The sequence below is a fragment of the Trichomycterus rosablanca genome, chromosome 7 (assembly GCF_030014385.1).
Source record: "Trichomycterus rosablanca isolate fTriRos1 chromosome 7, fTriRos1.hap1, whole genome shotgun sequence".
Taxonomy (NCBI): Eukaryota; Metazoa; Chordata; class Actinopteri; order Siluriformes; family Trichomycteridae; genus Trichomycterus; species Trichomycterus rosablanca.
In genome coordinates this window covers 6138960-6152086 of record NC_085994.1, presented here as the reverse complement: position 1 = coordinate 6152086, position 13127 = coordinate 6138960, and the positions used below count along the sequence as shown (strand labels likewise).

General features: G+C 40.2%; 1 protein-coding gene across 2 annotated transcripts in view; it reads right to left on the bottom strand.

Annotated features, from left to right (window-relative positions):
• cep120 (centrosomal protein 120) overlaps positions 1-13127 on the bottom strand; it is a 31226-nt gene that overhangs the window by 14848 nt on the left and 3251 nt on the right. The window contains exons 5-16 of one of the 2 annotated variants that reach the window (XM_062998309.1): positions 12564-12712; positions 10903-11100; positions 10571-10804; positions 7570-7780; positions 7258-7450; positions 7021-7170; positions 5656-5838; positions 5095-5191; positions 4853-5005; positions 3866-3955; positions 3704-3796; positions 2304-2465 (exon numbers count right to left, since the gene is read on the bottom strand). In XM_062998309.1, coding sequence (XP_062854379.1) covers positions 2304-2465; positions 3704-3796; positions 3866-3955; positions 4853-5005; positions 5095-5191; positions 5656-5838; positions 7021-7170; positions 7258-7450; positions 7570-7780; positions 10571-10804; positions 10903-11100; positions 12564-12712 — 1913 coding nt within the window. The remainder of the gene's footprint in view (positions 1-2303; positions 2466-3703; positions 3797-3865; positions 3956-4852; positions 5006-5094; positions 5192-5655; positions 5839-7020; positions 7171-7257; positions 7451-7569; positions 7781-10570; positions 10805-10902; positions 11101-12563; positions 12713-13127) is intronic. The other variant, XM_062998310.1, reaches the window with a different exon arrangement.

Genomic DNA, 13127 nt, shown 5'->3' with positions numbered 1-13127 from the left:
AAACACAACCATGACACCCTCAGCTTTGATCAACCAAAGCTATGAAAGTGGTAACTTTGCATTTTAGATAGATACGTTATTTATTTCAAAGGAAATTATTGTATGCAGCTGAATAAAGGTTTGAGAAAATCAGCTAATGGATATTCTTGTTTTTATTGTATTTTACAACTGTCCCAACTTTTCCAGAAACTTGCAGCAAGATTGCAGTACTGATTCAACTTAGTCTTACCAATACCAAATTACAAAGAAAATATTTAGTCTAAATATTTTGCATGTGTATTAGATTCATTACATTAGTTCCTACGTAACTACTGTATGTATCAGAACTCACTGGAAACAAAAGCCCATCACACTCAGCTGATGAGTTCACTGCTCACTTCAAGACATCAAGAGTGTTAGTTAACTTACAATGCAACTAAAACCCTTCGTGCTTTCTCTATTTCATTCCTCCTATCCTGACATAAACCAGACACCGAATAAAGGCCAGCACACAAAGAATGGTATTCTCAGACAAGACGAGCTGTATCTAGCAGAAATTGTGGGGGTGGATTCTGGTCTGATAAATTGGTTGAGTGCGCTGACATGGGACAAATGTATGTTTACACGCTCCTGACACGAGAGGGAAGACAAGCTATGAGGCCGTGTGGTTACCTCGGCTGAGGATCTCTCATCACAAAGGCCCTCCTTTTGACATGTCAGAAACCTACTTTGGTTGATTTGTTAGAGCGGGGTCAAGTCCAGATGTTTTGTGGGGGGAGTAAATGAGACAGCAGACTGAACTATTTCAGTTGGTGGGCTGTCTGTGCAGAGGATGATGCAAGTCTGGCAAAGTCGAGGCATTTCTTTCAGTTAAAAAAAGTCCTGAGAATGATGGTCATGAGGGAAAAAGGAAACAAAACAGAACCCCAGGCTGACACTAGCTAATTTTTTAAGTGTAAAAAACCACTGCAGTTAGTGATAATGATTCATCAGGTCAATGATAAAATGTGCTCAAGTAAACAAACTGAGTATAACTTTCTAGATGAATACATTTTAAGTTCGAGTGGTCTGCTTGCCAGTAAACCAATGTTGGATCCTAAAATCCATATTTTAAAGCAGTGCCAGATTACTAGGAAAGTTGTAGGATGATACAGTATTAGCCTAGGAACAGTGGTAGCCTAGTGAGTAGAGCTTTGGGCCATCAACTGAAAGGCTGAGAGTTCGAATCCCAGCTCTGCCATGCAGCCACTGTTGGGCCCCTTAACAAGGCCCTTAACTGTCTCTGCTCCAGGGGCGCTGTACGATGGCTGACCCTGCGCTCTGACCCCAGCTTACAAACAAGCTGGAATATGCGAGAAAAAGAATTTTGTTGTACTGTACGTCTGTATATGAATATATGCTTTATGTTAAACATATTACAAATATTAAAAAGTAATATAACATATTACACATATTATTTATTTATTTATTAGGATTTTAACGTCATGTTTTACACTTTGGTTACATTCATGACAGAAACGGTAGTTACTCATTACACAAGATTCATCCGTTCACACGTTCAATATCGAACACAATCATGGACAATTTAGTGTCTCCAATTCACCTCACTTGCATGTCTTTGGACTGTGGGAGGAAACCGGAGCACGTGGAGTAAACCCATGCAGACACGGGGAGAACATGCAAACTCCACAGAGAAAGGACCCAGACCGCCCCACGTGGGGATCAAACCCAGGACCTTCTTGCTGTGAGGCGATAGTGCTACCCACTTAGCCACCCATCTCTGTGAATAAAGGGCAAGGCAAAACATTCAATATTAAATGTCCTTGACATTATAAAGCAACCTGCATTTGGAACCAACCACATAGACTCAGAAATACTTTAAAATGTTCATGAAAGAGTTTGTTGTTGCATCTAGAAAAAGAGGTGTGATGTGACCTGAAGAGTCCATCATTCAAATCATTTAACAAAGACAGGAAATTAAAAAATTCCAACTGTAACTATCACAGCTCTAAAACTCGCCAATTGTTTTCTTGTTTTACATTTTTCCTACTGTCCCAGCTTTCATAACACTATGCAGCCAGCACTGAATACTGGCGGGGTGCGGGAACAATCCTGTTAATCTAAGTTTATTTTGTTTTTCAATCCAAATTTTGGAGAACCGTTGCTAGCAAAACACTTGCAGCATGTCTGTGATAGATCCTGACCACAACAGTGCTTTGAAAAAAAGGTGGGGGAGGGGTGATCCTACACCCTACTGATCTTAGGGTCACCACTCTCTTTTTCTATTATAGCACTAATTGAACTCGCTGCAAAACTACACTCACCTGCTGTTGCTGCCTGGCAAGGTCCTCCTCAAGCTGCCTGACCTTTGACCTCTCCAGCTCCACCTGATGTGTGCAGTCTTCACGTAAACGCCGGGTGCTTTCCTGGAGCTCACGCATGCTGAACTCGTGCTCCACCCGCATTTCACGCTGCAGCCTCTGTGTCTACATACATACATACAATTCAAATCATTACTTTTTCGCAACAATGTTGGAAACTGCCTGGCAAGGTCTAAATGATCTTAATCAACTTGCATGTTAATAAGAAAAACAATGATAGCTGCTGATCATAGTTACAAATAATTACAGCATTTGGCTTTCCTTGATCTCTACACTGCATAAGAATATTTCCCTAAATCAATATCAATAAAGTTATATGAGGTTTCTATAAGCTATATAGATTCAGGCTTCTGAGCAGTAGGTTAGGGTACATGACTAGTAATCAGAAGGTTGCTGGTTCAAGGTAATTGCTTGAATTGTATTTAATATCATGTAAATGCCATACATGTAAATGTAAATGATGCAGTCAAGTTAAATGGCTCCAGAATTCTGCAGAAAGAGTAGGACATGCACTTCCAGTAATCCACCAGCAGATGTCAGTATTCACATTTTCATAGTACCACATGGCTACCTCAAGTCACAACTAGGCATAAGCATGTAACCATATAACAGTTCAGCTTGATCTTTATTTAAATTTTAAAATAGTGAATTGGTTACCACAACCACAAACATAAAAATGAATATTTAGCCCCAGACAATGAATATTTTGACCTACAAACTGATGAAAACATAATATATTGTAATATTTGAAAAGGGACCCACTCAATCCAGACTTAGATTATTACTTTTTATTAATTTTGGTGGGAATTTTTGGACCCAGAGCAATAGCACACCCTGGGCAGAGAGCCGGTTCTGCCTGTCATCTCTGTGTGAATGTCTGGTTTGCCGATGGCACAGCTAAGATTCGAACTTGGATCTAAGCGTTGGTGGGCTAGCATAATAAATCGCTGTGCCACATGAGTGCCCTCATAAGACACTGTTCACATATGTGTCAAGACTTTTAAGCTTGTGTGGCTTAATGATAAGAGCCACACTGTTAATAACAGCAGTGCTGAGATCCTGGGGTTCATAGCCCAGACTTGGCTCACAAATACAGAAGGTGCATTGCATAACATGAGCCTAGCCATTAGGGAAACCCACATCAGTGCATACTTAGTGCCAGTCCAAAGCCAAATAAATAGGAGGATTGCATCAGGAAGGGCACCCGGTGCAAAATCCCTGTCAAAACAAACATGTAAAAAAATGGTCCACTATGGCAAAACCTACTGGAGCAGCCAAAGGGAAAAGACGACAACTCTGATCTCCAACTTAATCAAATTTGTCAAATTTTACTAACAACCAACCTCCATCTCTGCATGAGCAAGGGTCTTCTCTCTCTTTTCCAGTTCAGCAAGAGTCTTCTGTAGCTGCTCTTCCAACAGATTATATTCCATCTCCTAATAAGAAAAAAGCATCAGTCTGTTCAGGCTATAATAAAACATGACTTTTAAAAGCTAATGAACTACCTTCTTTTTAACAAGTGCCTCCCGTTCCCGGTCTCTTTTCCTCCACTCTTCTGCCAGGGTCTGCATATGGCTCAGTTCTTTCTGCTTCAGCTACAGAGAGATTAAAGCCACATAGATTAGCAACATTAAACAATACAATTTAATATTAGGGTTTTGTCTTGCCTAAATGCATTCCCAATTAGGTCTAGACATGGGACCTGAAAGCACACTGACAAAAGCACCTCCCAGTGACTAGGCTGTTTCAGCCTTTCGCCCCCAGACACCAGTCAATGATCTCAGTGCGGACATGTGATTCAAACCTTGGCCAGCCAAAAAGAAAACGGTCACATCTGGGTATTTTTAATAGCATATCTACTTACTAACAGCAACTAATTCTGAGGAATGAAGAAAGACCACTGGACCAATAAGGTCATAGTGCCCATATTATGACAGTTTGTTTATTAGGATTTTAACGTCATGCTTTACACATTTTGGTTACATTCATGACAGAAACGGTAGGTATTTGTTACACAAGGTTCATCAGTTCACAAGTTTAATGTCAAACACAGTCATGGACAATTTAGTATCTCCAATTAACCTGACTGCATGTCTTTGGACTGTGGGAAGAAAACTGGAGCTCCTGGAGGAAACCCATGCAGACATGGGAGAACATGCAAACTCCGTACAGAAAGGACCCGGACCACCCCACCTGGGGATCGAACCCAGGACCTTCTTGCTGTGAAGCGACAGTGCTACCCACCGAGCCACCGTGCGATTAGGACAGAAAAACTAAATAAAAAATAAAAACCATGAATAAGGGTTCATGGATTGTGAAAAGGGCAGTTTGGGTATAATAGTCATGTTCTCCACAGAGATACAGTGACATTATTGGTTCAGGTTTCTCATAAGTACGTTTGATGAAAAAGTGCCTGAGAAATATGCTAAAATGTTTAATCACAGTAAACCTAACCTAGGATTTTATAAAGCAGATTCTTAACAAGACGTTACCTGGTTATCAAACAGATCCTCCTGCATTTCCTTCCACATCTCAAGCTCCAATGCTGCTCTGTACTCCAGAGTCTCTCGAGGTTTGCTTCCTACCTCGACCCCACCATGAGGCTGAGAGGTAGCTGCTGTCTTCGGCTGCACCTGATTCATACTCTGTCATATCAGAACATATTGACATTATAAAACAGCCTAAAGGCATGACTTGAAACATACAATCAACTCAAAGCATTATACAGTTTTACCTGTGATGATTCAGATATGAGGATGTCTTGGGCTTTCACTACACCCATGTCTTCCAAAACGGTCACATAACTAAGCTCAGCCACCTTTTCATTTGATCTGTAAAGGCAGAGGTAGCACAGAGGTAGCTCAGAGGTTTATACACTGGACTAGTAACTGGAATAATCATGGTTCAAGCCCCACCCACCACTGCCAGATTGCCACTGTTGGGCCCTCAAACAAGTCCCCTAGCCCACAAACTCCAAACAGAAACGACCCAGACCGCCTCAGCTGGGAATCGAAGCCAGGATCTTCTTGCTGTGAGGCGACAGTGCTACCCACTTAGCCACCGTGCCGCCCAAAATATCAGGTAAGTGGGAAAAGATTTCATGTACAACTGACCAATTTTTTTTTTATCGTTACATTTAAAAAGGTTCCTGGATGATTTACTGTTGTAGTGTTGCATGATTGCCATCTAGAGGTGTAAATACTGTACTTCAGCTCAGATACAATAGCAGTTAAACTCAAAATTGTTTCTGTAAGTATTTATTAAAAGCTTATAATCCAGTAAACACTACACCAACCCTGATGTTTTGATGACAGCCAGTCTCTCGGCATAGGTTTGTCTCCAATGCTGCTGGCCAGACTGGTCAAGAAAGCGGGTCTTCTCGGATGTGAGAAGATGGGAAAGCTGAATGCTGGCTGTGCCAAGTAGCAAGTCTCTGGAATTGGAGTCTCGATGCCACATCTCCACAACCAAAGGAACTCTGAAAGAATGACAATCATATAAAGATGAAAAGGCAGTTACTTTAGTATTGTTTAATTAGAATGCTAATGGTAGCTGCAGTTTTTTAATAACGGAGGTAAGTTGCATGTAAAAAAGGATTTATTTTTACCGGCAAACTATTTTTAACAAATAACTCTGCACATACATATTAATACATAGTCAGATGAAGCTAATGAACTTATAAAAAGTTAATGAGAGAAAAACTTTTTGGACACCATTTATACTTGATGCACTTTTTGCAATGCATAAGAACTTAACTGATTTGTTAGAATTTATAAGAAGGGTCCATTACTATCTGCTGTTGTTGCTTACTAATAACCAGCAACAACATGTTCCTTAAAGCAGCTGACTGAGGATCTGAAAGATAATGGGCTAACTAATACCTCCAAATCAAAGAAAGGTTTTCAGTTTATATCTCTGCTGTGTATATCATTAGATAATAGCAGTTAAGGAGAATTTTGAGGTCAAGATAATGTTTTAATAACAATGACTAGTCTAAGGTAGAAGTTATTATATGCTGTAGGGCAAAAAAAAAACATAACTAAACCAGCATATGTCAGCAAAGGATGAAGAAGTTTTAACTTTGGCGGTGAACTACTGTACTGTGCAGCAATGTACATTTTACAATTTTGTCACCACTGTGGTCCTGGGAACACTCAGGATATTAGATATTATTCTATACCTTTACCCTAACAATACAGAGTAGATTACGGGCAACTATAAACCCCAGTGTGCCTTACAAACTATGTCTAATCAACTGAGTGCTTAGGTGTACGTTCTTGAGTAAAATGGCAATACATTTATTCCAAATTAAATCCACAACACAATAAAAAAGTGCAAAAAGTCAATGGGTTTGAATACTTTCTGAATCCTCTGTATGCAGACATTATTAAAAATCCCAGGACTGATATGACTGCTATGTTCCCTGGCACTTAAATGCATTTTAAATATTTGAAATATGTATGCAGCCAAAACAGTGTTTTAGATTAAATCACCACTTATCTGACTGACTGCTATTACTTCACGTTTCTGGGTATTAAAAATTACCATGCAAACACATTCATTATTTTCCTTCCATATTTAATTTTACATCAAAACTTACCTAAACACATAAATTAATTAATAAATAGGACATAATAAAAACAAGAATGTATGTAATTACCTCTGAAATGTATCTTGGAGCTGATTAGGTAGTGCAGCAAAGTCGAAGGCACAGTAGGACTGAGGCAGGAAGACTTCTGTGTTTTTTTTAACCTCCACTGCAGGATTCGTCATAATGGGGGCTGCACTCCCGAAGAACTGGTACGAGTATCTAGTTTTGGGGGTGACAAGAATTTGAATTACTATTCATTCCAGAAAAATTCAGTGTAAAAGTGGGTCTAAATTCCCCCCACTGTACCTCAGAGTGCAGTTCACAGGAAAGCCCACATTAAGATCCCTGACACTGCGCAGATCCAGGGAGAAGCAGTAATGATGTGCTGAGGGTGGGATGGAGATCTTTGGGGCCGACACAGAAACGGAGGACGCGTGAACTTCGGCTTCACTCTGCAGCGGCGCATCTCCGGGGACCGTCGGCACGGTCACTGGTAATTCTTGGACAGCAAACACAACAACATTAACATCTACAGTATCTAAGCTGCTAAATGCTTGACGTACACTGTGGGCATGCCATTTTCTCATGTACTCATGTACAAGGCCCAAAACAACTCACCTGTTCGTTCTGGTCGATCATCAAGCAGGCTCTCAGCTTCACTCTCTGAATGCTGATGATCAGATGAGAGTGATGATGCCTTGCAGGGCTGGACAGGAGTTGGGCTTCGTGCCTCTGTCTCAGCTGGAGCTGGCTCAGGACAGACATCCACTGCCGGGCCTTTCTTTACTGGAGTTCTAAGCCCATCTCCCCATCTTCCCGGATCGGGCAGCTTTTGGAAAAAAGAAAAATAATAAGAGAACATTCTAAGAAGTTCATAAAAAACCATCACAGTGACATTCGATTATCTGTATCATTTAAAATGAGATGTCACTCATGACCCAAGTAGGTGTTAGAGTTTAATTAACTCCTCTTACTACAACACTATCAAGAAATATGTGGAATAAAAATACACTGAAACAATAAAGTCTTGGCCAGAACTGAAATTTAGGGCAGAATAGACCAATAAATAAAACTACAATTTTTGGTTTTAGTAAATTGGTACTGATACATTACCTAACAGTATCAAAGGTAGGACTTTTGGAATAAAATGCCTTTGTCATTTATACATATACAGTTGTACAGTACAATTAAATTCTTTTTTTCACATATTCCAGCTCATTTTGAAGCTGGGGTCAGAGCGCAGGGTCAGCCATTGTACGGCACCCCTGGAGCCGAAAGGTTTAAGGGCCTTGCTAAGGGGCCCAGCAGTGGTTGTATGGCAGAGCTGGAATTCGAACTCTCAGCCTTTTAACTGATAGCCCAAAGCTTTACCCACTAGGCTACCACTGTCCTAAAAGCCAACTACTACATAAAATTGTCTTAAAGTCAAGATAAATGTCATAAAATGTACTGATCAATAACATTTGATGACACAATAGTTTCTTTCTGTATCAAAGTGCACTGGGATGAGCAGCAGCTTTACTTGTTGTTGGTTTAGAAAAAAAGCTTTTGGGTGCTTGGGTGGTGCAGAAATAAAGCACACTAGCACTAACCCTCCAAGCTCTCAGGTTCAAATCTCAGTTCTGCTATTGGCCGGCCAGGTGCCTTCACAGACATAATTGGCTAGGTCTGAGGGAGGGCGGGCCGAAGGGATTCTTCATTACTGCTGCAATTACAGCCTGATCCAACAACAAAAATGTCAAATAAAAATGGAAACAGCTTAATGGTCAGTGACGTTTATAACCTGCACAAATCATTAAAAATCATATTAGGTTTAGGCATATCATACACACAAATTTAGAAATAAAGCAGTGTCACATTTAAACCTAAGACATTTGTATTAGATACAGTGTATCACAAAAGTGAGTACACCCCTCACATTTCTGCAGATATTTAAGTATATCTTTTCATGGGACAACACTGACAAAATGACACTTTGACACAATGAAAAGTAGTCTGTGTGCAGCTTATATAACAGTGTAAATTTATTCTTCCCTCAAAATAACTCAATATACAGATATTAATGTCTAAACCACCGGCAACAAAAGTGAGTACACCCCTTAGTGAAAGTTCCTGAAGTGTCAATATTTTGTGTGGCCACCATTATTTCCCAGAACTGCCTTAACTCTCCTGGGCATGGAGTTTACCAGAGCTTCACAGGTTGCCACTGGAATGCTTTTCCACTCCTCCATGACGACATCACGGAGCTGGCGGATATTCGAGACTTTGCGCTCCTCCACCTTCCGCTTGAGGATGCCCCAAAGATGTTCTATTGGGTTTAGGTCTGGAGACATGCTTGGCCAGTCCATCACCTTTACCCTCAGCCTCTTCAATAAAGCAGTGGTCGTCTTAGAGGTGTGTTTGGGGTCATTATCATGCTGGAACACTGCCCTGCGACCCAGTTTCCGGAGGGAGGGGATCATGCTCTGCTTCAGTATTTCACAGTACATATTGGAGTTCATGTGTCCCTCAATGAAATGTAACTCCCCAACACCTGCTGCACTCATGCAGCCCCAGACCATGGCATTCCCACCACCATGCTTGACTGTAGGCATGACACACTTATCTTTGTACTCCTCACCTGATTGCCGCCACACATGCTTGAGACCATCTGAACCAAACAAATTAATCTTGGTCTCATCAGACCATAGGACATGGTTCCAGTAATCCATGTCCTTTGTTGACATGTCTTCAGCAAACTGTTTGCGGGCTTTCTTGTGTAGAGACTTCAGAAGAGGCTTTCTTCTGGGGTGACAGCCATGCAGACCAATTTGATGTAGTGTGCGGCGTATGGTCTGAGCACTGACAGGCTGACCCCCCACCTTTTCAATCTCTGCAGCAATGCTGACAGCACTCCTGCGCCTATCTTTCAAAGACAGCAGTTGGATGTGACGCTGAGCATGTGCACTCAGCTTCTTTGGACGACCAACGCGAGGTCTGTTCTGAGTGGACCCTGCTCTTTTAAAACGCTGGATGATCTTGGCCACTGTGCTGCAGCTCAGTTTCAGGGTGTTGGCAATCTTCTTGTAGCCTTGGCCATCTTCATGTAGCGCAACAATTCGTCTTTTAAGATCCTCAGAGAGTTCTTTGCCATGAGGTGCCATGTTGGAACTTTCAGTGACCAGTGTGAGAGCTGTACTACTAAATTGAACACACCTGCTCCCTATGCACACCTGAGACCTAGTAACACTAACGAGTCACATGACATTTTGGAGGGAAAATGACAAGCAGTGCTCAATTTGGACATTTAGGGGTGTAGTCTCTTAGGGGTGTACTCACTTTTGTTGTCGGTGGTTTAGACATTAATGGCTGTATATTGAGTTATTTTGAGGGAAGAATAAATTTACACTGTTATATAAGCTGCACACAGACTACTTTTCATTGTGTCAGTGTCATTTTGTGTCAAGTTGTCCCATGAAAAGATATACTTAAATATCTGCAGAAATGTGAGGGGTGTACTTACTTTTGTGATACACTGTAGATAGATAGATAGATAGATAGATAGATAGATAGATAGATAGATAGATAGATAGATAGATAGATAGATAGAACAATTTAACCCATGACATTACTTAAGCACTTTGTATACCTCAGCACCAACTGTCTCTCGTCTCAGTGTTACTGCCACCCCAACCGTTGGCTGTAAATCTGCAGCGACTGACTGAAGGTTCAGCTTTGAGCGATTTGGGGGCTTCAAGACAAAGGTTCCCTCTACAGTGGCCACCTGACTGACCAGGTCCACACTGCTCTTCACCAGTGCAGCAAGAGAGACCTCAGTGCTCCCAAGAGACTGGTTTCCACAGCAGAGATGGAGCTATATGTTAAAACATGCACAGAGGTAAGACTTGAACAAAAGTAGGCATTACGTTTATAGTACTTTATACAATGAGAATAAAAGGTTACTTGGATTACCTGAAGGTTTTGCTGCTGTCTGAAAAAGAGCCGTAGAAGCTTTTCATTGCTGCAGATCCGTACTGAGGCTCGTTCTGGCTCAAAGTCTGGAGTGATGGGGTTTTTAAAGGGTTCACTGGTGACATCATTGCCCAGTAGAGAGTAAAAGAAGAAAAACTCTGATCCCTCTTTGGCCAGCTTTGTTGAACTGGAAATTAACTAAAGCATACAATAAAAGATTTTTTATTTTTCTCTTATTTTTCCTTTTCTTACTGCTTTGCCAAGTTATGACCAAAGACACACAGAACTCAGGCGTGTTAACACAGGTTGGTCAGATTGTCAAAACGTTTTTGAAAGACTTTTTTATTCACAAATGTAAAAGTGCTTGACTGGCCTGCCTGCAGTCCAGATCTGTCATCTATTGAAAATGTATGGTCCATCACGAAGAGGAGTATCAGACAGTGGTCACCACAGACTGTTGAGCAGCTGAAGTCTTGTATCAAGCATCATTAAAATGTGTATTATTAGGTAAAGTGATGTAACAAAATGGTAAAAATACCTATATCCCAGCTTTTGAGCATTTTACATTTACATTTGTTTAAATTATACAATAAGAGAGGGAGTTTGGAAATCGTTTTGTACTTTTGTCAGTTTATTCATTTATTGTCTGTTTTACCACCTCTGTATCCTATTTAGGGAATCAGTGTTTACAGTTCACTGTGCAAAAGATAGGAAACACCCATGACCGGTCGCCAGTCCATCACAGAATAAACACACATACACACACATTTACATCTTGGGCAATTTAAGTATCTCCAATTACCCTGACATGAGAACATGCAAACTCCACACAGAAAGGACCCAGATCACTCCACCTAAAAATCAAACCCAAATGGTGCCTTCCATTTGCCGCGATGGGTCAACCTAATCAATGACGTTGATGCATCAGTATTTTAAATCGATGTATCGTTTTTAAAACTATGCTTATAAATGATCCCTTTTAATTTCTACAACATCTCCATTCATATAACCGTTCATATGATTTCCCTCAGCACTACTTGTTGCATACTACACAGCAGCACTATCGCAATGTTGCACGTCTATACTGTTTCATTAAGCTTCTTAATCGTGAGATCTTGGAAAACCGCATTTCTTAGCGAGTTCAGTTTAGGGTGCATTCATGTCAGAAGCAACACTCAAGCGCTGGGCTCAAAGCGCAAAAAGCAACTCATGTGAAACACTTACCACTTTGTTTACATCGCTTAGAAGTAAGTTTTGAGTGAATGTGTAGGTTAGAATCAGGGCTCATTCTGTCTTTACCTCTAACTATTTCATCTGTGCTATATGGTTAAGCACTTTACTTTGTGTACGGAATGCCATAAACACATGTTGCACTTGATTTAATATGGAGCAGAGCACTTGAGAGATTGATAATATGGACATAAACCCTATGTACATTTAGTTTTGTGCCATATTATGATGTCATACAGTTCGTTGTTAAAATAAAAATGACATTTTTTAGAGGAAACGTATCGTTTAGATTAATCAACTAATCGGTAAAATAGTCTATAGATTAATCAATAGAAAAATAGTTGTTAGTGGCAGCCCTACACATCACCATGGTCTTTACTGGTTGTTTGGTGTATCATTATAAAATATAATGGAAAACAAAAGAGAGTCACCTGTTCCAGTCTGGATGCAAAGGCCACAGTGACTGACAAAACAAAAAAGTCTTTGCAAAGATCTGCTGGTCCGATTTGATGGTATCCTTCTTCTTCATTTAGAACAGCCTCCAATTTTATTGACTCTAGATTTGCTATTACAGGAGAACCTACAACACACAGGGTGAGAGAAGAGTTATATAACAAAGCTATATGCTGTAAAAAGTATAAAGAGTTAAAAGTAGGGATGTAACGATACACTCTACCCATGATGCAATGCAATTTATGATACTGGGTTCATGATACGATTTTTTTCCCGATTTTTTTAATCAAAATGAAATTGAAGACAAATGATGACAGTTTCCTTTTATTATTTCTCTTAAAAAAATAAAATAACATCTTTTATTTATCTAAATAATGAATGTCCTTTTATTTCTGAGGTAGGTACAAACTATGCCAAATAATGCTTATTGTGTAAAAAAATTTAATTAAATCCAACATTATATAAATAAATAATACAAATAAAGAAAGTATCCTCACATAAATAAATTTGCCTGGAAAATCCCCCACCTGGTATCTTTGTGA